Source organism: Callorhinchus milii, unplaced genomic scaffold, assembly GCF_018977255.1.
Source record: "Callorhinchus milii isolate IMCB2004 unplaced genomic scaffold, IMCB_Cmil_1.0 Scaffold35, whole genome shotgun sequence".
NCBI lineage: Eukaryota > Metazoa > Chordata > Chondrichthyes > Chimaeriformes > Callorhinchidae > Callorhinchus > Callorhinchus milii.
In genome coordinates this window covers 368,891-391,248 of record NW_024704776.1, presented here as the reverse complement: position 1 = coordinate 391,248, position 22,358 = coordinate 368,891, and the positions used below count along the sequence as shown (strand labels likewise).

The following is a 22,358-nucleotide window of genomic DNA, read 5'->3' as shown; positions in this document are numbered from 1 at the left end:
GAGATGTGTCCAAGATCCAATCCCATAGGCCGCACTGTTAATTATCACATCTGTATCTCTTCTCGGCTTTCACAACGGAAATCAGGGAATGTTACAGGGAGGCAGAGAGATCAGCTGCAATGTCAAACTGGGCTTCTCTATCTGTAAAAAAACAGATAGGTTTCACATTGCTTGAGTGGCAATGATAACCTGTCTTGCAGTAGTGGGGGTACCAGTAATACTTAACATGGAGATTTATGAGCAGCTGGCATAAGGAATTTGACTCTAATTAAATAGGAAGTGTATCTCTGAGACTCATTCTCCCAGACACTGAGTGTCTAGGAGAAGAGAATGACTTACAACAACAAAATTACATTTATAGAGCGCCTTTCACGTCGGGAGGACGACCCAAAACGCTGAACAGTCAGGTGTCGGGCCCCGAGCATGGGGGAGGGGTGGTGTAGGGGTGAGTGAAGGCAGAGAGGTGGGAGGAAGACCAAAGGCGCAGTTGAAGACAAAGGTCTTGAGACCGGCCTTGAAGGAGGAAGCGAGGTAAGAGGGACCATGGGATGGAGTTCCAGAGTGTGGGGGCAGAGAGGCTGAAAGCCCGGCCACCGATGGTAGGGCGGATCGGGCGGGAGACATGGAGCAGACTGGAGACCCCTGAACGGAGGGAGCGGGCAGGTTGGTAGGGAGGATCTTAGAAACACAGATCACACAGGTGAGGATATATCTTATTCATGTATGATACTATGGTATTAATTGATAATAATGATACTAATTGTGGCTTTTTCATATATGAATAAGACACTGTTATTCATATATGAGCATAGTAACAGTATCAATGATCTAACCTAAACTTTGAAAGATTGATCAGAATATGTGAGTTATTGCCAGATTGCTGTTTTGTTTTACCGAACATGTTTTAACTTTATACTGTACAGTCATATTAAATGTTGGGCAGGAAGACAAATATTATGGTGTATTTTAGATCATAAAACACTGTAGTTTTAATAAAAACAAGAATTGTTGGAAATTCAAAGCAGGTTGATCAGCATGTGAATGAAAAAGATAGATTGAAGTGTTGGTTACAATCCTTCATCAAAACAGGGTTGAGTTCAGCAAAATTGAGCTTTGATGAAGGCCCACCACACCTGTACTGTGAGCTTATCTTTTTCTTTCAAATGCTGATGCCATGTGTATTCAAAATTCAGCATTTACTTTGTTTTATATTTATCGTTAACATTCAGACTTTGTTATCGCAGTTCAGAATGTCTTTCATATCTTTCTGCTGGACTTTACAATCATATTCTTGGAACGTCACCTCCAGCATTAGTTATTCCATTTGCGGCAATTTATAGTTGTTTTGTTGTGTATATATATATATGTATATACATATGTATCAGATGCAAGAATTATTATTATTGTCCTTTAAAGCTCACATTGGTGCTCTGACCTCCCCAGCTTCCCCCACCTCCATAAAATTGTCCATCCATGCCACTATCTTTCCCTCAAGACCCTCGGTCAGGTCCAGGTTTGGCGTTGCCAATTCTCTGTTCACCAGACTACCTAATTCTTCCCTTCATAAGCTGCAGACTATCCAGAACACTGTAGCTCTTTGACAGTGCCTTCGGCCATCTTCCTCCTCTACCCCCACCCCACCCGTTGTTCCCACCTCCAGTAACTTGCTGCAAACTCTGGACTGTTCAGCACCCTGGGATATCTCCCTGATGTTAAAGGTGCTATAGAAATGTATATTTGTTACATTAAAACAAATGTATATTTTTTTATTGGTATTATATTGTTAGTACCACTTCAGTAACAAATTAGAGGGATCTTCAATGCTTATTCTGCATATTAAATAGTAAATGAAAAATTGAACTAAATGTTGGTATTTCTTGTCTCTGTTGAAATTAGTTTATGATTCTCCATTGCGAATGCTACTGCCTTCTCAAGACATGCAAGCACAGTATTATGCTGGTAGGACCTACTGGAGCTCCAGTGCAATGTACCACAGTGTTAGAATGTAGCTTCATGCCAGCATTTGCCCAGTGGTGAATTCATGTTGCGAGGGACCTGCAGAGTAGAAGCCAGATGCTTCCCCACTATGGAAAAGGAAAATGAAAGGCAATGGAATTAGAAACAGTGTAGAACAGCAGGTTTCCTGCCCAAACCCCAACCCCACCCCCTTAATACAATGGGAAAGGGAAGAAATATTTTAAACATTACCAAAAAATTGATGTGTGCTTGAATACAGTGCAGGTTCTCAACCCTATTGTTTTACAAATTGTAGCCATTCTGTAATGCTTGAAAAAGCAACTGGTCTGCAATGAAAGGAGTCATCATTGCAATATCGTCTGCAGTGTTTCTTAACAGGATTCCAGGTCATACAACTGGGGACTCCTTCCAGCAAACAGAGATACATTAAATATTACTGACCCATGAGATCTTTGCTCCAATATGGTCTATTTCTGGAGCAGAATTCCTGTGGGAATTCTAACAGGATTCTTTATTAAGGGATCACATTAAGAAAAGCTATAATTATACCCTATGTGTAATCTTGATTGTATACATGGGTAGGTTTGTAATCAATGTATAATTTGCTAACTGTATGTTGCTAGTTGAATATTGACTTCACTGAAGCAACATATCTGACATGATATTCTTAGAGGTTTTAAACTTATTCTTTTCTTTGTCATAGGTTTTCGCTACCTTACGAAGAACTTAATGAGTCTGGCAAAAGGCCGCGTGGTCCTGGCTCTGGAAGGTGGGCACAATCTTAGCGCCATCTGTGATGCGTCAGAAGCCTGTGTTTACACGCTGCTAGGAAATGAGGTACAATTTGCTGGCAAGTCAATGCTCAGCTAGAACTTTCCAATCTTGCTGGTACTTTCCTTTCTTGACTGTCTTAGCTTTCGTTCACATTTTGGAAATGCTTGTTCTACCAAAAGGCTCTTGACAGCATATCATTAACAAGGCTTTATTTGTGATTTGATGAACGACATAATTAACCCACTTATTTTCGTAGATCAGTTTCACAGTTATTAAAATGTGGAATAGCTTCAGTGCAAGTTCTGGATAGCTGCAATTTACAGTTCCTTTGATTTCAGGCATTTTAATGGGATCTAATTGCAGAGACCACCAAATGACTTCTGTATGGATATTCTGTGTTTTCTCACAAGTATTTGTTCATGTGTTGGGAATTTAAGTTCATAAACATTTGATTGTTTTTGCTCCCAAAATATTTCACTTTGTACATTGTTTGCTTTGGCCTGCACCTCTGAATCAAGCAACACATACACGCACACACATACATAATGTTTGACAATCAGTGGAATAATATAAACTAATTATGAAAATAGCTTTTGTTTCTAGTCATTGTTATAAAATAAATGAATCAGAGATGTAGGTGTGGGCCAATAGCAAACAGGAACCTTGTGGGTGCTCTCCACTTCCAAACAACTGTCAGCTAATTATGTTGATGGAAGTGCAGTCTGTTACTGTAATTCCAGAATAAGCAAGAGGGTAAATTTGATAGTTTGCCTACATGACACTTAATCTTGAGAACAATGAATGTTTTGTCAATTGAAGAGGTTGTAGTCTTTTATCTGATATTGCTAAGAATGATATGGCTTCACAAATAAGTTCAACAATTAATCCATGTTTATATTCCAAGAGTGCAAGATTATCTGACCTTATAAATAAAAAGAAACTAAGCGTATCATTTAGAAGAGACCAGAGTGAACAAAAGGCCTTAGATTGTTTTTTTTAATGTTGGGTTCCTTGGGGATATTTTCAAACAACATAGCAAATATGTTTTGCAGTTCTAATCTTTTTTCGGTGAAGGAGGTTTTGTGCCACCTGAATAATTTTCAACGCTTCATTTTGTGGCCATGAAAAGTATTTACTCTGGTTTAGAACTTTTCAAAACTCACTCAAATTTTGACATGGTGCCAGCACAAAAGTCTCACGTAGAGCTGCAGTATTTTCAAATACTTTTCTTGGAGCAACTGATCCAATTTTCATTCAGTCGTGAGAAGCAAGGCATGAACAATTGTGCAAAGAAGCTATGTGTTTTTTAAAAGAAACAATATCAATAAAACAACAGGGTAATGTTTGTTTGTCACTGTATCCCATAATCAGAGCACATTTGACTAAGAATCCACACACTCAACACAAATTCTAGTGATCTTTTTACTGCATGTTTAGGATGTTATTTCTTATTATAAATCTCTAACAAAAGATTACTAGTACTGCTACTACTAATAATAATCCTTGCATTTTATATAGAGCCTTATCACATTGTTGAGACATCTCAAAGTGCTTTCCAGAATATACTGCAAAGTGAATTGACTAGATTTTTTGTGGGTGAAACGCTGCAGCCAATTGTGCACAGCATTACTGATCAGCATGTGGTAGACCCAAAAAATCAAAAGAAGATTGTAACTTTCTATAGATCACTGAGGACATCATTTGCAACAACCAAAGTTGTGGTGAATCTGAAATTTATCACATGCAGACAGAGACAGACAACCACACTTCTCTCATTATGCCATTCTCAATCATGAAGTCTGAGAAGCTAAATCCACATCTTTGCATTTCTGAATCTCAGAAAACAGCCTTTAACTGCTGGATACTGGGATACTGCTACTTTTCAATAAAAAACTCAAAGAACTGGAACTTGCTATCACCTTGTTGGGGGTGGTGTTTGTTTGTGGTGGGGTGGTGGTTGGGGGTGCATAGTTCACCTCCAAATCATTTGATGTGATACATATCACATGAAACATGTATTTGATCCCACAGGTTTGCCATTTTGGCTGCTCTACCTTCAATGGGAAATGAAGCATTGGAGATGGTACAGATACAGAGGAGCGTACCTTTATCCCCATGTTCTTATGTCCAAAGTCACATGAGAAACTAGTGGGATATCATTCATTCGTTTCTCATATGGGCACCATGATTTGAGTTAAAAATGTGAAGGAAAAAAACAATATTTGCTTCTTTCATTTGATATTGCCCATTTCGCCTACAAAATACACAGTCCTTACAGTATATTCTGTGAAGCGGTTTGAGATGTCTCGACCATGTGATAAGGAGCTATATCAAATACAATGATAATATTCTTATTATTATCGATTTAATATGTACATTTTTATTATTTCTCTGTTGAGACTGGGATTGGAAATAACACTGTATCTCTATCATTCATGCATCATCACCTAAAAGAGAAGTAAAGCCGAGGCAGAATACTTTCAGTGTAAAGTATTCATCCATCTGTCCAAAAAAAGCTTAGTACCACCTATGTTTACAGCAGTAATCAGCTGGCACTATCCCTTCTTGGCGTTGTTCCTCCAGATGCACATCCTGTTCTGTCTGAAGCTCTCTTTCTGGGCCACTTAGTGGAGCCAGTCAGGGGACTTCATCATTGAAGTGGGTTTCAGAAGTGAAAAGAAACCTGATACAAATATTGACAATTAGGAATTTGGACTGATTAAGTTGAATGTTGTCTCCTACAGAATAGAAATAGATGCATACAGGAGTCTAAAATATGATATGTGTGAACAGATCACAAACAGAGATTTAAAATATCAAATATAATTTCCTATGGAAAACCAGAAATATGTTACAATGGCCATGACAATGGCCAGCAAGTAAAAGCACAGGCTTGAGCAATATTGTTTGATTGAAGTATTGAAGTAGAAACCATTGTTTGATTGAAGTATTTGTTCAGACTGCACTTATCCTCATACCCACTAATAAAATTCTCAAGGAGATGTATATCCAGCTCAACTACAGTTGAGCTAATTGATACAAAATCAACTTTTTTTGTAATGTTTATGCTCCATAGAGCTATTAGTTCTTAGAGTTCAGAACATTGCAAGTCTGGTCTTTGTTGAATAAGATACTTTCAGTTAGGCATCTGCAATTAACCAGAATATGGACTGCCCTGGCAAAAGATAGCTGTTGGAGCCAAGTGTATAGCAATGTTTGAAAAGGAATAGGATAATTACTTTGGAAAACAACGTTAAAAGGTGAGTGAAAATAAATAGTGAATGGAATCAGAGAAGATAATTACAGAATGGGGAGGGAGGACAGAGCTAGTATCAATACAGACATAGTGGCGTATGTTATGCCCTTCTATGTTGTAAATATTCCTTGATATTAAACCTTTTCTGCCCCAGCTAGTTGCTAAATGTTACAGACTCCCTGGAAAAAAACCTTTTATTGCTCTTGGTGTAAATAAACAACTAAATAACATTATGGGATATAGTACATAGGTAGTTCGGGACACAAGGTGACCGCCAGGAAGGTGGAAGGTTAACTAAGTGGACCTTGGTCTTTTCTCGTCTAGCATTTCTTATGTTCTAATGGTGTGCATTTCTTAGTTATATTTAAATCAGGACAAAGGCAAAGAAATTTACACTCTTCTTCTCAAAAAGGATTCTAAGAATCCGGATACACTGGGAGGTAGGATACAGTCCCACATTACACATGATGGTAACTGTGCATAGGATACATCAGCTAAATATAATCCATAAGAGAGCATGGCCCAGAGTCAAATTATTGTGAGATGAATGCATTTCTGCTGTTTCTAGATGACACTGTTTCAAAGATAATATTGATTCCTCTGTTTGGTTGGGAGTCAGCATTCCCCCAATCTCCACCCCCTTACAATTTGTCATGCTATTCAAGAACCAGCCAGGTGCTCTTTGGTTGAGTGCATGCAGAACTTGCCTCAGCTTTAGCCAATTCAATATTCAACCAAGAAGCATAAATCAGGCTTCCCACTCCTAATCATTTTGCTGCTGGGACCTCCTTCACAGTGAGTTGTGGCACTCGCCCATCAATTCTTATTTCCCATCCATACGAGAAATTGGCTGACTTCCAGTCTGTACCTACCCTTGATGACATGCCTGAAATTGGGAACATGTGGGTGTAGGATGAGTGAAGTGAAGGGGTGAGGGGAATTATCGAGATAGGCAACACCCTGTTGAATTGAGAAGTTGAGAAATTGTTAATGGTATTTTTATTTAGAGCCCAGAATAGGTCATTCAAATGACTAATCATTGGAAATAGTACTTCAGTGAAATACTATGCTATGCATTATACTGTGTAAATAGCAGAAAGTGGCTTTAACACTTGGGTGTGACAACATCACAGCTGATGTACTTCCATAAATCCCAAGATAATTAGAAGCTCTCAATGTAATGTATCTGGAAGGAAGTGTCCTGTGAGGTGGAAAGGGATTAATCAGCTGGGTGCTCTTGAGCCAAAATGAAAACATTAAGGATCTAAGAATGCAGTCCACTATGAAGTAGGGAAGAGGAAGCGATGATTTAGTTCAGGAAAGATAAAAAAGTGAAGATCAGAACTATTTATCTACATTATTATCAAGATAAACACGCCAGAATAATATATTTGGATGATCTTTCATCATACATTTTGAAAATAGAGCCAAGAACATGGACACATTTCATGATAAATGACCATTATTACAGTTTTTTTTCACCTACTTCTGCTTCTCAAACCAATTAAACAGTTAATAAAGTGGGCTGAAAGTAGTCAAAACGATTTCCAGTGAGCCAAATGGGACTTTCTTCATCCAAAAGATTCCCAGTTGGAAAAAGGTTTGGAGCTACAAGAAAATGTTTTTTAAGCAGCAAATTGACTCATCTTATCACAAGGTTATTTGAATCCTTACAGCTGGAGCCTCTTCCCCAAGACATTCGGCTTCAGAAGCCAAACGCCAATGCCGTGGCTTCCCTGGAAAGAACAATTGAAATTCAAAGTAAGTCATACAAGCAGCATATGTTTAATTACAAAGAAATGATTTATTATCCAGCAAGTGCCAGTAAGGTCTCTGTTTACTACTTTCTTAAACCAATATGTCAGTGTCACTAATTGCATACGGGCTCATGTTCAGAGATGAAACAACATCATATATATACAAATATATCGCATAAAAACAATGAAAAGAAACTTTCATTTAATGTTAAAATGAAACACAAGGCGATGATTTACTCAAGTCTTTCTTAAAACAAACACATTTTAGACCAGAGTTCTTTCTCCACAGAGTACAATAGCTTTACTTTGTCTATTCCAGAAGAGAAAAATCTTGGAAACTCTCCAGTATAAGCCACAGTCCATACTTGCATTGATAAAAAGGTCTAGAAATCAAATTCTCCCATTCTTCATTTATAAAATTTTGAACTCAGTGGAGAAAACTGGCAGATTTCTCTCAAATGAATAACAAATACTCTAACAATATTGGCATCAGAATTGCGTGGTGAGAATGAGCGGTCCATTAAATCCTGGCACATTGCAATTGCTTTACAGTTATGAGAACTGAAACATTTTCCACCGTAACTTCTATCAACTCCAATTATAACTTGTAAAATTATCTGAATTGCTTGAAAAGAACAGGGCTGTAGAAGTTTTTGTACGATGATCTGTTGCCAAGAATACAGCCTGCTGAATGCAATAACCACAGCTCCTTCATCCCTAATATATCACTAATGGGAGTAGTTTCTGCAATATTGGCAAATTTGAAATGATGTTATCAGTTTTTCTTTGTGTGAGAAAAAATTCTGCTAACCTTTTACATCAGTGGACATAAACCAACATTAACGTTAATCATTTTACACGCTGCCGATAGATTGATCATCTGGGCTGTTTATTTTCCCTCAAAAAACTGCTGTTGAGATGTTGATAAAACACGGCTTGCATTTTTAATACACCCTTCATGTAGGATAATGTATCAATGTGCTTCACATTCTCCTGTAAAAAAATTGTCTGCAATCAGTCTCATCAGAGAGAGAATATTTGGGGAAGAAAGCTGCAAATGACACCCCAACCACACACACACACACACACACACATCTCCTTTCCACCAGGATCTAGGTGTCTTGAATTGGGCCTGAGCATTTCTTTAATCCACTTCTGCTCCCATTCATGGAAAATTTTTGTTTGACTTCTGCTAAAACAAACTTAACACAGTTGGTACACTATGAAGCAGGACTCAAATACTGAAGGAAAAGAAACGTCAGGTCTGCTTAGCAGCAAGGTGGTTGCCAAACTTTTTGAAATTGAGCTTTGGACCAAGTCATTGTACTCAGGTCCATCGCCAGTCTTTAGAAATTGGTGAGTCAGCCTGGCTCTGTTGGTAGTAGTCTCACCTCTGAGTCACAAGGCTATAGGTTCAAGCCCCATAATAATAATAATTCTTCCATTTGATTCAGCACATTATCACATCATCAAGACAACTCAAAGCAATTCATAGGATACACTGTAAAGGGGTGTGACTGTATTTTCTAGGAAATACGGCAGCCAATTTGTGCACACAGTGTCCTACAAACAAGCATGCCAGGCCTTGGAAATCTAGGCTGACACCCCATTGCAGTACTGGGGTGGGGGGGGCGGTGGTACATTGTTGGAAGTGCAGTGCTTCAGCTGAGACATTAAAATTATATTATACCTGCCTGTTTAGTTGCAAGTTGGTACCATTCAAAAATGAGTTTCTACAGATATCCTAGTCAACAATCCCCTAAATATAATCAGTTACTCATTTCATAACTATTCGTGGGACATTGATATATGAAAATTGGCTGTCGTGTTTCCCTACACAAACAACAACAATATGATTGCATTTATAGAGCGCCTTTCATGTCAGGAGGACGTCCCAAGGCGCTGGACAGTTGGGTCGGGTGGCGTAACAATTAGATAATTGGCCAAGATTACTGTTCCTTCTATCTAGAGACCTCTGGTAGAAGATGTTTATGGACATTGTATGAGGACAATATCTGCTTTGTCTGTGACATACTCTTTATTCAAACAATCTGACACACATTCATTGTCAAGGGCAAGAAACACCTTCGGGAAAAGTGGGGGAGAAAATCAGGATTTTTTTTAAAAACAAAAACTACTGGTAGGAATAAAGAAGTGTTTTGCTAACACCGGGATCATTTCTCAAAACTGTGTGAAATCCCTTCTTTATCCACCTCAGAAGCTTCTACTCTCCTGAGAAGGAGCTCCTGCTGCGAAAGCCTGGAATATCCAATACAGCGATGGAGAAATGTCAAGGGAAAAAAATCTTCACAAAAGCAAAAATGATGCTTGAAAAAACACATGGCAACAATGAGTGAGAAGTTGCAGATTTAAATAGATTACAGCACACTAGAATCATTTATTTAAAACACAGGATTCTTACAGCTCAGTTCAGCTTAATGTGGCTATGAGCAGTTTTGGGATCCTGCAGAGCTTCACTTCGCCTTGTGCCAACATGGTCTCTAATGTGATTAAAAACAAATTGATGATAACTTTGCCCCATCTGATTCATTTTTAATTATATCACATAGTGTTTGCCTGCAGGACTCCTTGTGACCTGATCCCAGAAATTCATTTTTTTCTCAGTGGGATATTGTTGTGGGGGAGGATTTTATATCACACAGAAACAAATGCTTAAACTTTTAAATCAGGAGTTTATAAAAAGTTATCATGGCTTTGTGAAACCAAGCTAAACACATCTAAATGCTGACACCATTTATTTCAGTTTCCAAATGCAATTAGACATTTTTAACACCCATTCTTTTCATACAAATGATAAAAAAGTAAACTATTGCAAACTCCTGCTTTGTCTGACCTGCTTATTTTTGGTAAACATTATGCTTATCGGGGCAAAGGATGCTCGAGTTGAAGAATGGAAAGCATTCCTACGTCAACACCTTCTGTAAGCAACAATGCCAATTTGACGTTTATTTTTCCCACGCTTGCCATTGAATAAGATCTCAAACTTTGTACCAAATTCGGGGGAAGTTTGATGCTTCAAATCCAGACCCACTGGGAGCTGGGCTGAGATTGCCTAGTTTCATTTCACACTGATCTCTTACAGCCAGCCGAGAGAGCAGACCTTTGGCCCATTAATTTCAGTAAGATTTGAACCCAGCTCCCTTAGGCAGAACTTCTAAATTACTCTTGAGCTACATTTTTGAAGCCTTCCCAGTCAGACTCTTATAAACTGTTCCTTAAATGGAGTTTGCACGCAACTGCCTTGCATTTGTGACACATGATGTTGTCGCTGGGCCACATGATCATGATTTGCAAACATTCCAGGTGCTATGGAGTACCTCTGTAAATGTACTGAAGAGATCAAATGAAATTGGGCACCAGAACAGAATGACACCTAGATATTAGTCCAGCTCATTTAGGTCAAGAAAATGTGAGTTCAAGCGTCTCATCAAGATGAGATATCTTGCATTCTCGGCTGACATGCCCATGTGGTACTGGGTAGTGTTGCAATGTTGGTGGGTACGTTTAGTTGAGACGTTAAACCAAGGTTCCTTCTGCCTATTCAGATGGACATTAATAATCTTATTACACTGTTTACAAAGAGAAGCAAACTTCTCCCAGTGTTTTTGGCATTTCATCACATAGCTGTGAATGAGAGTTGTTGTGTTTGCCTGCAAAAAAAAATACAAATTTATATATATATAGCGCATTTCACTTTGGAAGTATGTGAAAATGGTCACAACAGTTAAAAGTAATTTATGTATTAAACACTTTGAGATATTATGGGATGATAACTCACTATAAAATGCAAGTTCTTTTTTTCTTTTGAGAAGTGCAGAAAGTAGTAAATGATTTATTCACAATTATTAAAAAATGAAATGACAAGGGGGTTACTCAATGTTTTCATACAGAATTTGATTTTATGAGTAATCCCTTCAGCCTCACTGCTGCAACATAATTAGATAATTCTACAGTTGTAACAAATATCCTAGTGACACCACCCCAATGTCTTGTGTTCAGTTTCAAACATTCGCTTTGTTAGTGGGGGACGGTAGTGTGCGGGGATGGGGGGAGTAGGGGGGGGGAGGAGGAGGTATTCTTTCACTGAAGCTAACAGATGTTTTCCATTAGGCCAGAAGCAGGGGCACTACAGTTGACTTCATTGTCTCCAGGATAGGGAGGGGGAAAACATGCCCAATTGTTATCCAGGGAGAGAAAAAAACAATCCCAATTGTTTCCAGAGAGGGAGAAAAAGCATTCCCAAATTGTTAGCCATTGAGTCCTGCAGGAAGGTATGCACGTATAGATAGGTTCAGGCTAGACTGTGGTGGGCTCCAAGGGCAAATACGCTGCTGACATTTGCCTGCATGAGGTTCCGGAGAGTTGCTGGTGCCAGTGGAACTGAACCCCAATGACAATCAAAGAAAAAAAGGGGAAACAATAGAGGAAAAGAAGAGAAACCTATTGCAAGCCATTGGGCAATGTTGTTAAAAGCATTGTGACAACTGTAGAAATGGAAGATATTTCCATCACTGCCAGCACATACATCAGTGTGATTCAAGGAGTGATTATTTGATTAACAGGAGCTATCTTTTCCATTGGTATCCAGCACACTGACAGATGGTGTGAGCTTATTAACAGAGAATCGCAAGTGATCGCTGAGGTCGATTTACTGACACAAAGATGTGTCATTGACATTGAAAAGACATGAGCTAACATCTATGATGATTCTTATATGTAAGGTAAATCAGGCTATATTAAGTACAATCATTAAATGTTTATACAAATGCAGTGTTTGGCGAAAAAAGTGCTATTAGTAAAATGATAATTGTCAGTGATAATTATCAACAATGGTAAAAAATGAAATGACAAGAGGGTTACTCAATGTTTTCATACAGAATTTGATTTTAGCAGTAATCCCTTCAGCCTCACTGCTGCAACATAATTAGATAATTCTACAGTTGTAACAAATATCCTGAGACCATCTCAATGTTTCAACAATGATAACTATTAATGATGGCATTTATCACATCATGTAACATGTTTTTCACCCCATGAGATCTGTTTCATGTTTTGCACGATTTCTGACTAACAAACAATAAGCATTTAATAACATCATCTTCACTGTACATTTCTAGGTAAATACTGGAAATCAGTGCAGCGGTACACTTCAACCCTGGATTGGTCTCTAATGGAAATTCAGAACTTGGAGAAGGAGGAGACAGAAACCGTCACCGCGATGGCATCACTCTCAGTCGATGCCAAACAAAGGCATTTAGAGGAAGAAAATAGGTCGGTAACTCCAACAAGCAAAGAACAGAATTTAATATAAAATACTAAAAGGATTTTTCTTAAAACTGCCAGCACAGACACAATGGGCTGAATGGCCTTCTTCTGTGCTGTAAATTTTGGTAGTTCTATGGGGGATATTTTTCTAAACAAGCTGAAACAATTGCGTATTATTTCAACAAAACTGTTTGATGGTAGGGTCTGAATGTGTGCATTCCATGGGACAGAGTTGATGTTCATACAATCAAGCCCTGTAAATATGCTATAATTGTATTTCAAATACTTTCCTAAATGTGTGTGCAATTGGAACAGTGACTTTTAGATATCAATGCAATATTTGCCTATGGTTGCTTTGCAATATCAAGAGTCAGTATTGAAGTGTGGGAAAGGGGGAAAAATAATGAACTGAGTTGGGTTTCTTTCATTTCCCAATTTGCATTCTCTTACCCATTCTTTTCTAGAGATGACATTCACTGGAGTATGATTCCATGAGGTTTGGTAGTCTTGGTACCTCACTCAATTGGTCTTTCTTCGTGTGTGAGCCTGATAATGAATACCAGCAAACTATTCAATCATTGAATATTAAAGCTGAGTTCAGCCCTGACTTTGTCCAATCTCCATATGTAAATTTCCAACAGGGATTACTGGACAGAAATCTAGAACGGATTGCATTTGTCTTCCATCCTTAGGGAAGGCCAAAAGGGATGCCTCAGAGGGGACATGAAGGGACATATAAAGAGAGAGGAAAATAAACCCTAGCAATAGTTTCACGTACTATAGGATAATGGGGCACATTTTCAATCAAGTTTAGGAAAAGGTGCCAGGAAGCAGAAGCTAAACAGTAATAGCTACAACGGTTTACCAGGAACGATGTTGGCGGCAGGAACATTAGGCTCTGTTTAAAAAAAAGCCTGAAGCTGTAATGAGAAGACGAGAGGATTGGTATTGGTTCGGAATGGAGTAGTTGGACCGCCTGGCCTGTTTTCTGTGCTGTATCACTCCACATAACTATGCATTCTGGAAGAAGAAGAATAATCCTTGCATTTGATATAGGGCTCGCTATATCAAATACAAAATATACAGACAATTCACTTTACAGTACATTATGTGAAGCGCTTTGAGCCATCTCGAAGACATAATAAGGCATTATATCAAAGTCAGTCAAGTTCAGTACCATTTCACGTGGCACACCTGGAACTGACTGTAGTTTTTGGCTTTTGACTTTTGGCTAACAATGATTAACACTTTTCAAACTCTATAGATATATTTTAATAATACCTTCACTTTCAAAGGATTTAGAAGGATGGAATGGGAAATACAAATAAGAAGTATATGAATAAAGAATTAAAGGATTGTGAAAAAATTCCAACCTCTTTCTCACAAATAATGCAGTAGGGACCTCATCATTTTCTTTTATATGTTCAGAGGAATGTTAATGTCACAGTAAAATCTATCCAATTCTGAATGAGCAGCAAATGTGAAATTCCCAAACTATTACAGCCTAGTGCAGTCCTGACTCATTTCCACTAACGAACCTCCAGTTTTAATATCCATGTTACATGGATAAGAGATGCCAAATCACTAACACTGCTAACTTCTGCTTCTCCTGAGGGGAGATTTAACCACATGATAGCTTCTGTGTACCAACCACAGAATCCTGACATCATGCACTGTACATAATGCAGATCTTTCACATAGTTTTGAAGAGAGGACACTCACTGTGTTATGTTGGGGTTATGTTTGCTGAGCAAAATGTATGGATCACACTGCAATATATTGCAATACAATTAAATGTAACACAATACAATAACATAATTTCAATGCAATAGAATAATTAAATACATTGATTTGATCACATTATAACTCATACAAATACGATACTGGGAATTAATTCAGCAAGCAATATTCATTCATGTGAAGGGTGCTATATAAACACAATTTATATTTATATAGCACCCTTCACATGGATAGCATCTCAACAATGCAATCAAGTTGAAATGTGTTGATTCATAATCTTTATGCTTTGACAAGACAAACTATCAGAAATATGTTGTCCATATTGTCTCTCATTTTTTTGTGTTCCTGATGTACTCCCAAGATAAACTAACAGAGATGACCAAAAACCTATATTATATAGTGTTTTATCATATCAAAAAATCTCAAATTGCTTCACAAGTAATTATTGTCAAGTTTAGTGATTGGTTTGGTAAGCAAACTCACTTGCACTAGCAAGATCCCACAAAAAGCCAAGAGATAAATCGTCATTTAGGTTAGAAGATTGTTAGTCAGGACATCAGGAGAAACTTCCTTCTCTTTTGAATAATGATACAAGATCTTTCAGAAATGAAAGATAGAATATCCGTAAAATGGCACCTTTACTAATCTGTAAGATTGTACTGCCACTAATCCAGTTGCCTCTCCTAACACTCCCTCCCATTCTGTTTGTCACTTCCTGCCTGGATTACTCAAACGCTCTGCTCACTGGTCTCCCCAGCTCCACTATTCAAAAAATCCAGTTCATTCAGAGCTCTGCTGCTCGCATACTTACCCAAACCAAACTCCGTACCCCCATCTCACCAGTTCTGGCCAGGCTCCACTGGCTCCCCATCACCGAACGGATCCACTTCAAGATCCTCACACTCGTGTTAAAATCCATTTACCCCGGCATCTCCCTCCCTCTCTGACCTCCTCACTCCCTGATCCACCACCCAGCGCCTCTGCTTAACTGGAACCGGCCTTGTCCCTCACACCTCCCTCCCTCCCAAACACACACCCACCCCATCCTCTCCCCCCCACCTGGTTCAGAGTCAGGGTCCGACACTGTTAAGCACTTTGAGATGCTACCCTGCATGGAGGGCACTATATAAGTGCAGGTTGTTGTTGTAATAACTCACTGGAGTATCAACCTGGATAATGAATTCATGCCCCAAGAACTTGAGATTTGAACCCATCACCTTCTGGCCCAAAAGCAAGAATGCTTGCCTGTAAGCCAAGATGATAAAATGATTATGTTCAATAGCAAAACACAAAACGTACACAATGGGCAGAAAAATAGGTTCACAAGAGGGGCTAGTTTAAACTTTGCGCTTGTGGTTTATGAAGCTTTAAATCACTCTTGATAAAATAGCTGCATTTTGATTGACAGAGTTATAAAAATCCTCACATATTCATTGAGAAAGCTGATTTTCTCTTTTTTTATTGCATCTTCTACATGCTTCTTCATAAAAGTCTTCCTACTGCTGGTTTGATTGACTGTTAGTTTGACCTGTATTTGACATCTGCTTAAATGAGTATTTATTACTTTATTTAATGTGGGATTTAATGCTGAGCTCCATCATGCACATTGAGAACTATTTTCAGTCAGAATTGCTTCATCCCCTAAATGTTGGTGGCATATTAATGACATAGAACCTGTTCAGATTAGCTAGAGAGCCATGGATTATTTCTTCTAATGCCCTCTTTATACTCTTGGAAGTAAAGTGATTTTGGTGCAGGAAACCTAATTTATTTCATTCACCCATTTCCACCTACCCTTGCAGAACAAGCAAAGCCTGTACAGCTGAGAGATGTGAAGAGGTCCTCTAAATAGCGCCAAATCTGAGTTGCGTTTTAATGTTACCGAAGAGCCAGAGTCCTAAAATTCCACCTATTCTTTGGCTGTAAAACTAGATTACCTTGAAATGTAATATTGGGCAAAATTGTGGAAAATTCAGACTTAACTTTGAAAACTTTTTGGTTTTAGAATTGCAGAAAACAGTCTTACAATTGATATAATAAAAAGGTTGAATCTAAGAATTTTCTACAACTCTGCTTAATCTGAATGGCCTTAAAACAAAACGGTCCCCCAGGCTAAAACTAAGGCGCATTCCGAGCCTGAATTACATTAAAAACATTTTATGGTCATCTATTGGATTGACCAGATCGAGCTTTGAAGAGTAACATTTTCCTAAGTCTGAAAGTTGTGTTGAATTTTCTGCAGTACAACTGAATTTATACTACAACAACAACAACAACAACTTGGATTTATATAGCGCCCTCCACGCCGCACGGCGTCTCAGAGCGATTCACAGTAACAGATCCCGGGACCGAGCCAGGGGGAGGGGGAGGAAGGTGACCAAAGGTGCGGTCGAAAAGAAAGGTCTTCAGCAGAGACCTGAAGATAGGAAGGGAGGGAGCGAGATGAAGGGAGTGAGGAAGGCAGTTCCAGAGCCTTGGGGCATAGTGGCTGAAGGCACGGCCGCCGAGGGTGGAGCAGAGAACTTGGGGCACAAGGAGGAGGCCAGACCCGGAGGAACGAAGGCAACGGGTACTGTTTTGAGGAGAGAGGAGGTCAGAGAGGTAGGGGGGTGCAGAGGAGTACAGGGACTTGAATACAAGGGTGAGGATCTTGAAATCGATCCTCTCTGGGACAGGCAGCCAGTTCAGTCTGGCAAGGACTGGGGTGATCGGGGAGCGGAGTTTCGTGCGGGTGAGAATGCGGGTGGCAGAGTTCTGAATGATTTGGTAGTGGATGGGAGACCGGCGAGGAGGGTGTTAGAGTAGTCCAGCCGAGAGGTGACAAAGGTATGGACCAGGGTTTCAGTGGCTTTTGGAGAGAGGTATTGGCGGAGACGGGTGACGCGTTGAGGTGGAAGAAAGCAGTGCTGGTGAGGGACCGGATGTGGGGGAGAAAGGATAATTGGGGGTCGAACCTGACGAAGCGTACGCATTCGGAGAGTTTTATTGGGAGGTCGGGTAGGTGGAGGAGGTGAGAGCCATCAGATTTTAGACGTTGACGAGAGCCAAAGAGTATGGCTTCCGTCTTGTCAACGTTCAGCTGAAGGAAGTTTGCGCTCATCCAGCCCCTGAGATCTGACAGGCAGGCTGACAGAACATCAGGGGACTGGGGGTCGCAAAGTGAGGTGGAAAAGTAGAGTTGGGTGTCATCTGCATACATGTGGAAATGTACCCCATGTCTATGAATGACATCCCCAAGAGGGAACATGTAGATCAGAAAGAGGAGGGGGCCAAGGATGGATCCTTGGGGTACCCCGCAGGTAACCGGGTGAGAGCGAAAGGAGAAGCTGTTTGTGCAGATGTACTGCTGGCAGTTTGTACGGTAGGACTAGAACCAGGCGAGTGCGGTCCCACTGAGGTGGATGACGAAGGAAAGGCGGTGGAGGAGGATGGCGTGATCGACTGTGTCGAACGCGGTGGAGAGGTCCAGGAGGACAAGGAGGCAGAGGGAGCCCTGGTCACAGATAGAGAGGATGTCATTTGTGACTTTCACAAGCGCAGTTTCTATACTGTGGACAGAGCGGTACCGGGCTGGAGGGGTTCGAAGAGGGAGTGGGAGGAGAGGTGTGCGCGAAGTTGGTTGGCAACAGCGCTTTCTAGAACTTTTGAGAACTTTTGAGAAGGGCAGATTAGAAATAAGGCAGTAGTGGCTGAGGTTTGAGGGATTTAGGGAGGGTTTTTTCAGGAAGAGGGTGATGACAGCAGTTTTGAGGGAGGCAGGGACTGATCCGGAGGAGAGGGACTGGTTGATGATGTCAGCCAGTAGTGGGCAGAGGAGGGGGAGCTGGGTGACCAGTAAGTTGGTGGGGAGGGGGTCGAGGCAGCAGCACTACAGCATACTATTAATTCAGTCCTGAAACTGTCTCCTTGATGAATCTTTGGGACTGGGACTCAAAATTGAATCATTGTCTGTAAAACCAGAGCTGTACTGCACTTTTAGTAACAATGAATTGGCATATCTAGGGCAGCGCAAATGGGGTGATAGTTTCAGTGTCTTAGATTGCTATTACTATAAATGTTATCACATTTGGAAACAGTCATTAACCATTATTCATTCCCTTTTTTGCATTGTTTGAGGGAAAGATGCTTTATTTATAAATAACTGCATAGCACAAATAAACACTTTGTACAGTTCAAATTCAACTCTGACCGAGTGTAAAGATTGTAAATGTCTCTGTGTACTCCATTCTGATTGTATGTTTGTTTTTCCAGAGGTCCAGATGAACCAATGGAAGAAGAGCCAGCTTTGTGAAGTGCCAAGTTCATCCAGCTATTTCCTTTGTATGACATCATTGTTGATCCCCAAAAGCTCTCTCAGACATGTGGTGTCTGCTGTTTGGGTAGTGTAAATCAGCTGGACCTTTCAGACAGAGCAGCAACCTACAAATAGTGACAACTTCACTTGCTCTTGGAACACTTAAAAAGAGACATTTAGTTTTTTTTCATTTTAAGAAATGTCTTACAGTTCAGAAATGTCTTCAGAACTTTCTTTCGGCGTCTCTCTTTACTTCACTGCTGTTCCTTTTCTTTGGAGGCTGAAGTGCTTGTAGATTTCCAGTGAATGGTGATGGGGGATGGGGTTGTTTCTTGAAGGAAGACTTTCTAAAAGCATTGAAACCTTCAGAACTGAAGTTAAGCTGATACTGTTTCTGTGCCTTTGGAAGAAGAGGGAAAAGAATCCAAGACTTTCATCACAAAAATTGCCTTAACGTGTACCGGTACAAAAAGCTCAGCTTTTAGTTTAGGCACTTTCAAAACAGATAAAGAACTACATCAGAAAAGCTTCAAAAATTTATGTCAAGACTTATTTAGTGGCACAATAATATCTTGAAGTATTTGTTTGTCCAAGTGCCGTATTCTTTAATATCAGCATTGATTTTATGACCAACTTGTTCATTTGTTTTTGTATTTTTTGACCTGTAAATAGGTTTCACCCACTGTATTAAAGCCATAAGTGTGCATCGGATGTCTTTCTTTAATTTGTAAATTTGAATGAAACCTCAATTTCGAGCAAGCTTCTCTTACAATTTTGAATACAACAGATGATATGATCCATTTTTACTTAACACAATCTAAAACCAGAGGATCGTGGAGAAAATCAAATAACTGGTTTCATTCAAATGACAATTTTTTCTTTTGCGTCAGGCAATAATTTTTCCATAAGTGTGGATATAATTCTCAAGGTCAGTCTTTTCTTTCTCTTTATATATATAATATAAATGTACTGCAAAGTGTATTACGTTAATTGTAAAGTTAACTGTTGAATGTTTGAACATTTTGGCTATTATTCATGACAAAAATTGAGGAACTGCCCTTATCTTGATTGCTTCATGCTTTCCTCTTTATTATTTTATAACACACCTGAGATACACACTTCCCATTGAATTCCTGGGAACCCACACGATAGACAGAACAATTTATGAAGCACATGCCATTATACCCTTGTTGTAAAACAATCCAGTTGACCAGTTTTCAAACTTCAGCTTCTGATTAGCTTTCTTTTGTCCTCGGTACCCTTTTGTGAAATGGCAGTCATTAAAAAACACTTGTATTAATGAACACAAATATGAGAGTACCTGTAAATGACAATAAAAAGGAGTGAAGGATTAAAAACGACTGGAGTACAAAACATAACAAACCTATGGTGTGTTATAAAACCACTTTAGTCCTGGTTGTTTGTGCTAGAATCTTGGTGAAGTGGGAGCATCCCAGTAAACTTATTGTCCCAGAAGCCTCATTATCTTAGCCCCCAGAACTGATTTCTAATCTTTGTACTAAGACATCTATTTTGATGCTTGACTTACATGCTGGTGGTGTTTAGCTGCTTTTAAGTCTGGATATTGAACTCATATTTTATCACCGAGGCTGCCTACAAAATTGACAGTCACTACATTCTACAGTAAATCCTGTCAAGTACTTTATTAACCTTAATATTTCAAACCATGATGATGTGATAAGGTCTATGTGAAATGCAAGTATTATTATTATTTTAAAAGGAATATTGTCAGTATGACAGTGGAAAGATGTAATAGGCCCAACATTTTAGTGTAGGTTGAAGGTGAATATGAAACTCAAGGGTAAAGGGGGACATCAACAACAACAACTTGCATTTATATAGTGCTCCTCACGCAGGGTAGCTTCCCAGGGTATTTGACAGTAGTGGAGCACAACACCAAGGGGAAGTGGAGAGTTGACCCTTGGCACAGTCAAAGAAGAAGATCTTCAGGTGTGACCTGAAGATGGGTAAAGATGGATCAAGGCAGAGGGATAGAAGGACAGTGTTCCAGAGTTTCGGGAGCATAGTGGCTGTAAGCTGACTAAGTGTTGCAGTGGGCTGCACATTGCTTTTTTTTACTTCTGATAGGCTGAAAGTGTTTTGTCTGCTTCCTTTGAGGATTCCAAGTTAAATTGGTTTGAGCAGTCTCTACCCAGCTGCTCGTAGACAAATGCTTGCAGCACAAATCAGCCCAAAGGTTGGTGCTTAATTGAGCATCTCACATAGAGAAGTTGGCTGGTGTGAGAAGTAGAAAAACTCACATTATCAGATAAGCATCCTCTTCTGATGATGATGTCAAGGCATAGAGTGGACATCATATTGGACCTGGAAATGCCTGAAACTGAACTGAGTGCCCAAAATGGAAATAATTTCCATTTTCCACTAATGGCATTCCTGATGAACACAAAAAAGAAGTTTTCCACTAAATCATTAATTTAAAAAAGATCATAAAAAGTGAAACAGCCCTATAATTGCTGAGAAGACACTTAGCTGAGGTTGTTTGCTTGGGACTTTAGTAATTGTTCAGAGGGGTGAACACTGAAAATAAGTGTGGTGTTTAGAATTGCTCTTTTGTTCCTCGATCCCTGCACCCATCTCTGTTAAAACAATAATGTAATGTGAATGTCATATTCTTATAGCAACAGTGGTCTGCTATTAACTGGTGTTTGTCCACCAACCAACGATTTCTGGGCAGATGCCACAGAAACCATTGAAATATCAGATCGAAATGACACTCTCCCCCTTCTCCCCACCCTCCCCCAGTCAGTGGTCTTTAATTTGCAAGAGTCACAAATGGATTCATAGTAGCAATTCCTAAAGACATCCAGTGGTGTCGGAGACCAACTCTTTGGAACTGTGCTCTAATCCTGTTCATCCGTACAAAGCAGTAGGAGCCTCCTTTGTCCATAAGACCGAGATTGGCATCAAACACATACAAGTTCTTCAAAAGAATCCCAAGATACAAAATCATTTGCACACCTCACAAATTAGGCCCCATGTGATACAATTAGTCCATCCCATATGCACATATGATAGTATTTTGGATCTAGTGAGTAGAATGGTCGAAGATATGCCTCACCCTAACACATTGACGAAAGAGGCAGCATCAGGATTCCTTTTCAAAATCAATCTATTCAGTAGAGTGGTGAAAAAGTTAATGATTTAGTGCTTTGTGTTCTATTTCTGTCACTACTTATTTCAAACATCATTTGCTTGAATAATAACACTAATGGGTAAAACTAGCTTCTTTGAG

The 22,358-nt window shown here is 39.4% G+C and overlaps 1 protein-coding gene across 1 annotated transcript in view; it reads left to right on the top strand.

The window, feature by feature from the left end:
- Positions 1-20,059, top strand: part of LOC103182627 (histone deacetylase 9) — a 317,211-nt gene extending 297,152 nt beyond the window's left edge. Inside the window, exons 24-27 of the mRNA XM_007899699.2 lie at positions 2,681-2,814; positions 7,684-7,768; positions 12,903-13,056; positions 19,042-20,059. Coding sequence (XP_007897890.2) covers positions 2,681-2,814; positions 7,684-7,768; positions 12,903-13,056; positions 19,042-19,081 — 413 coding nt within the window. The 3' untranslated portion in view covers positions 19,082-20,059. The remainder of the gene's footprint in view (positions 1-2,680; positions 2,815-7,683; positions 7,769-12,902; positions 13,057-19,041) is intronic.
- The last annotated feature ends 2,299 nt before the right edge of the window (positions 20,060-22,358 follow it).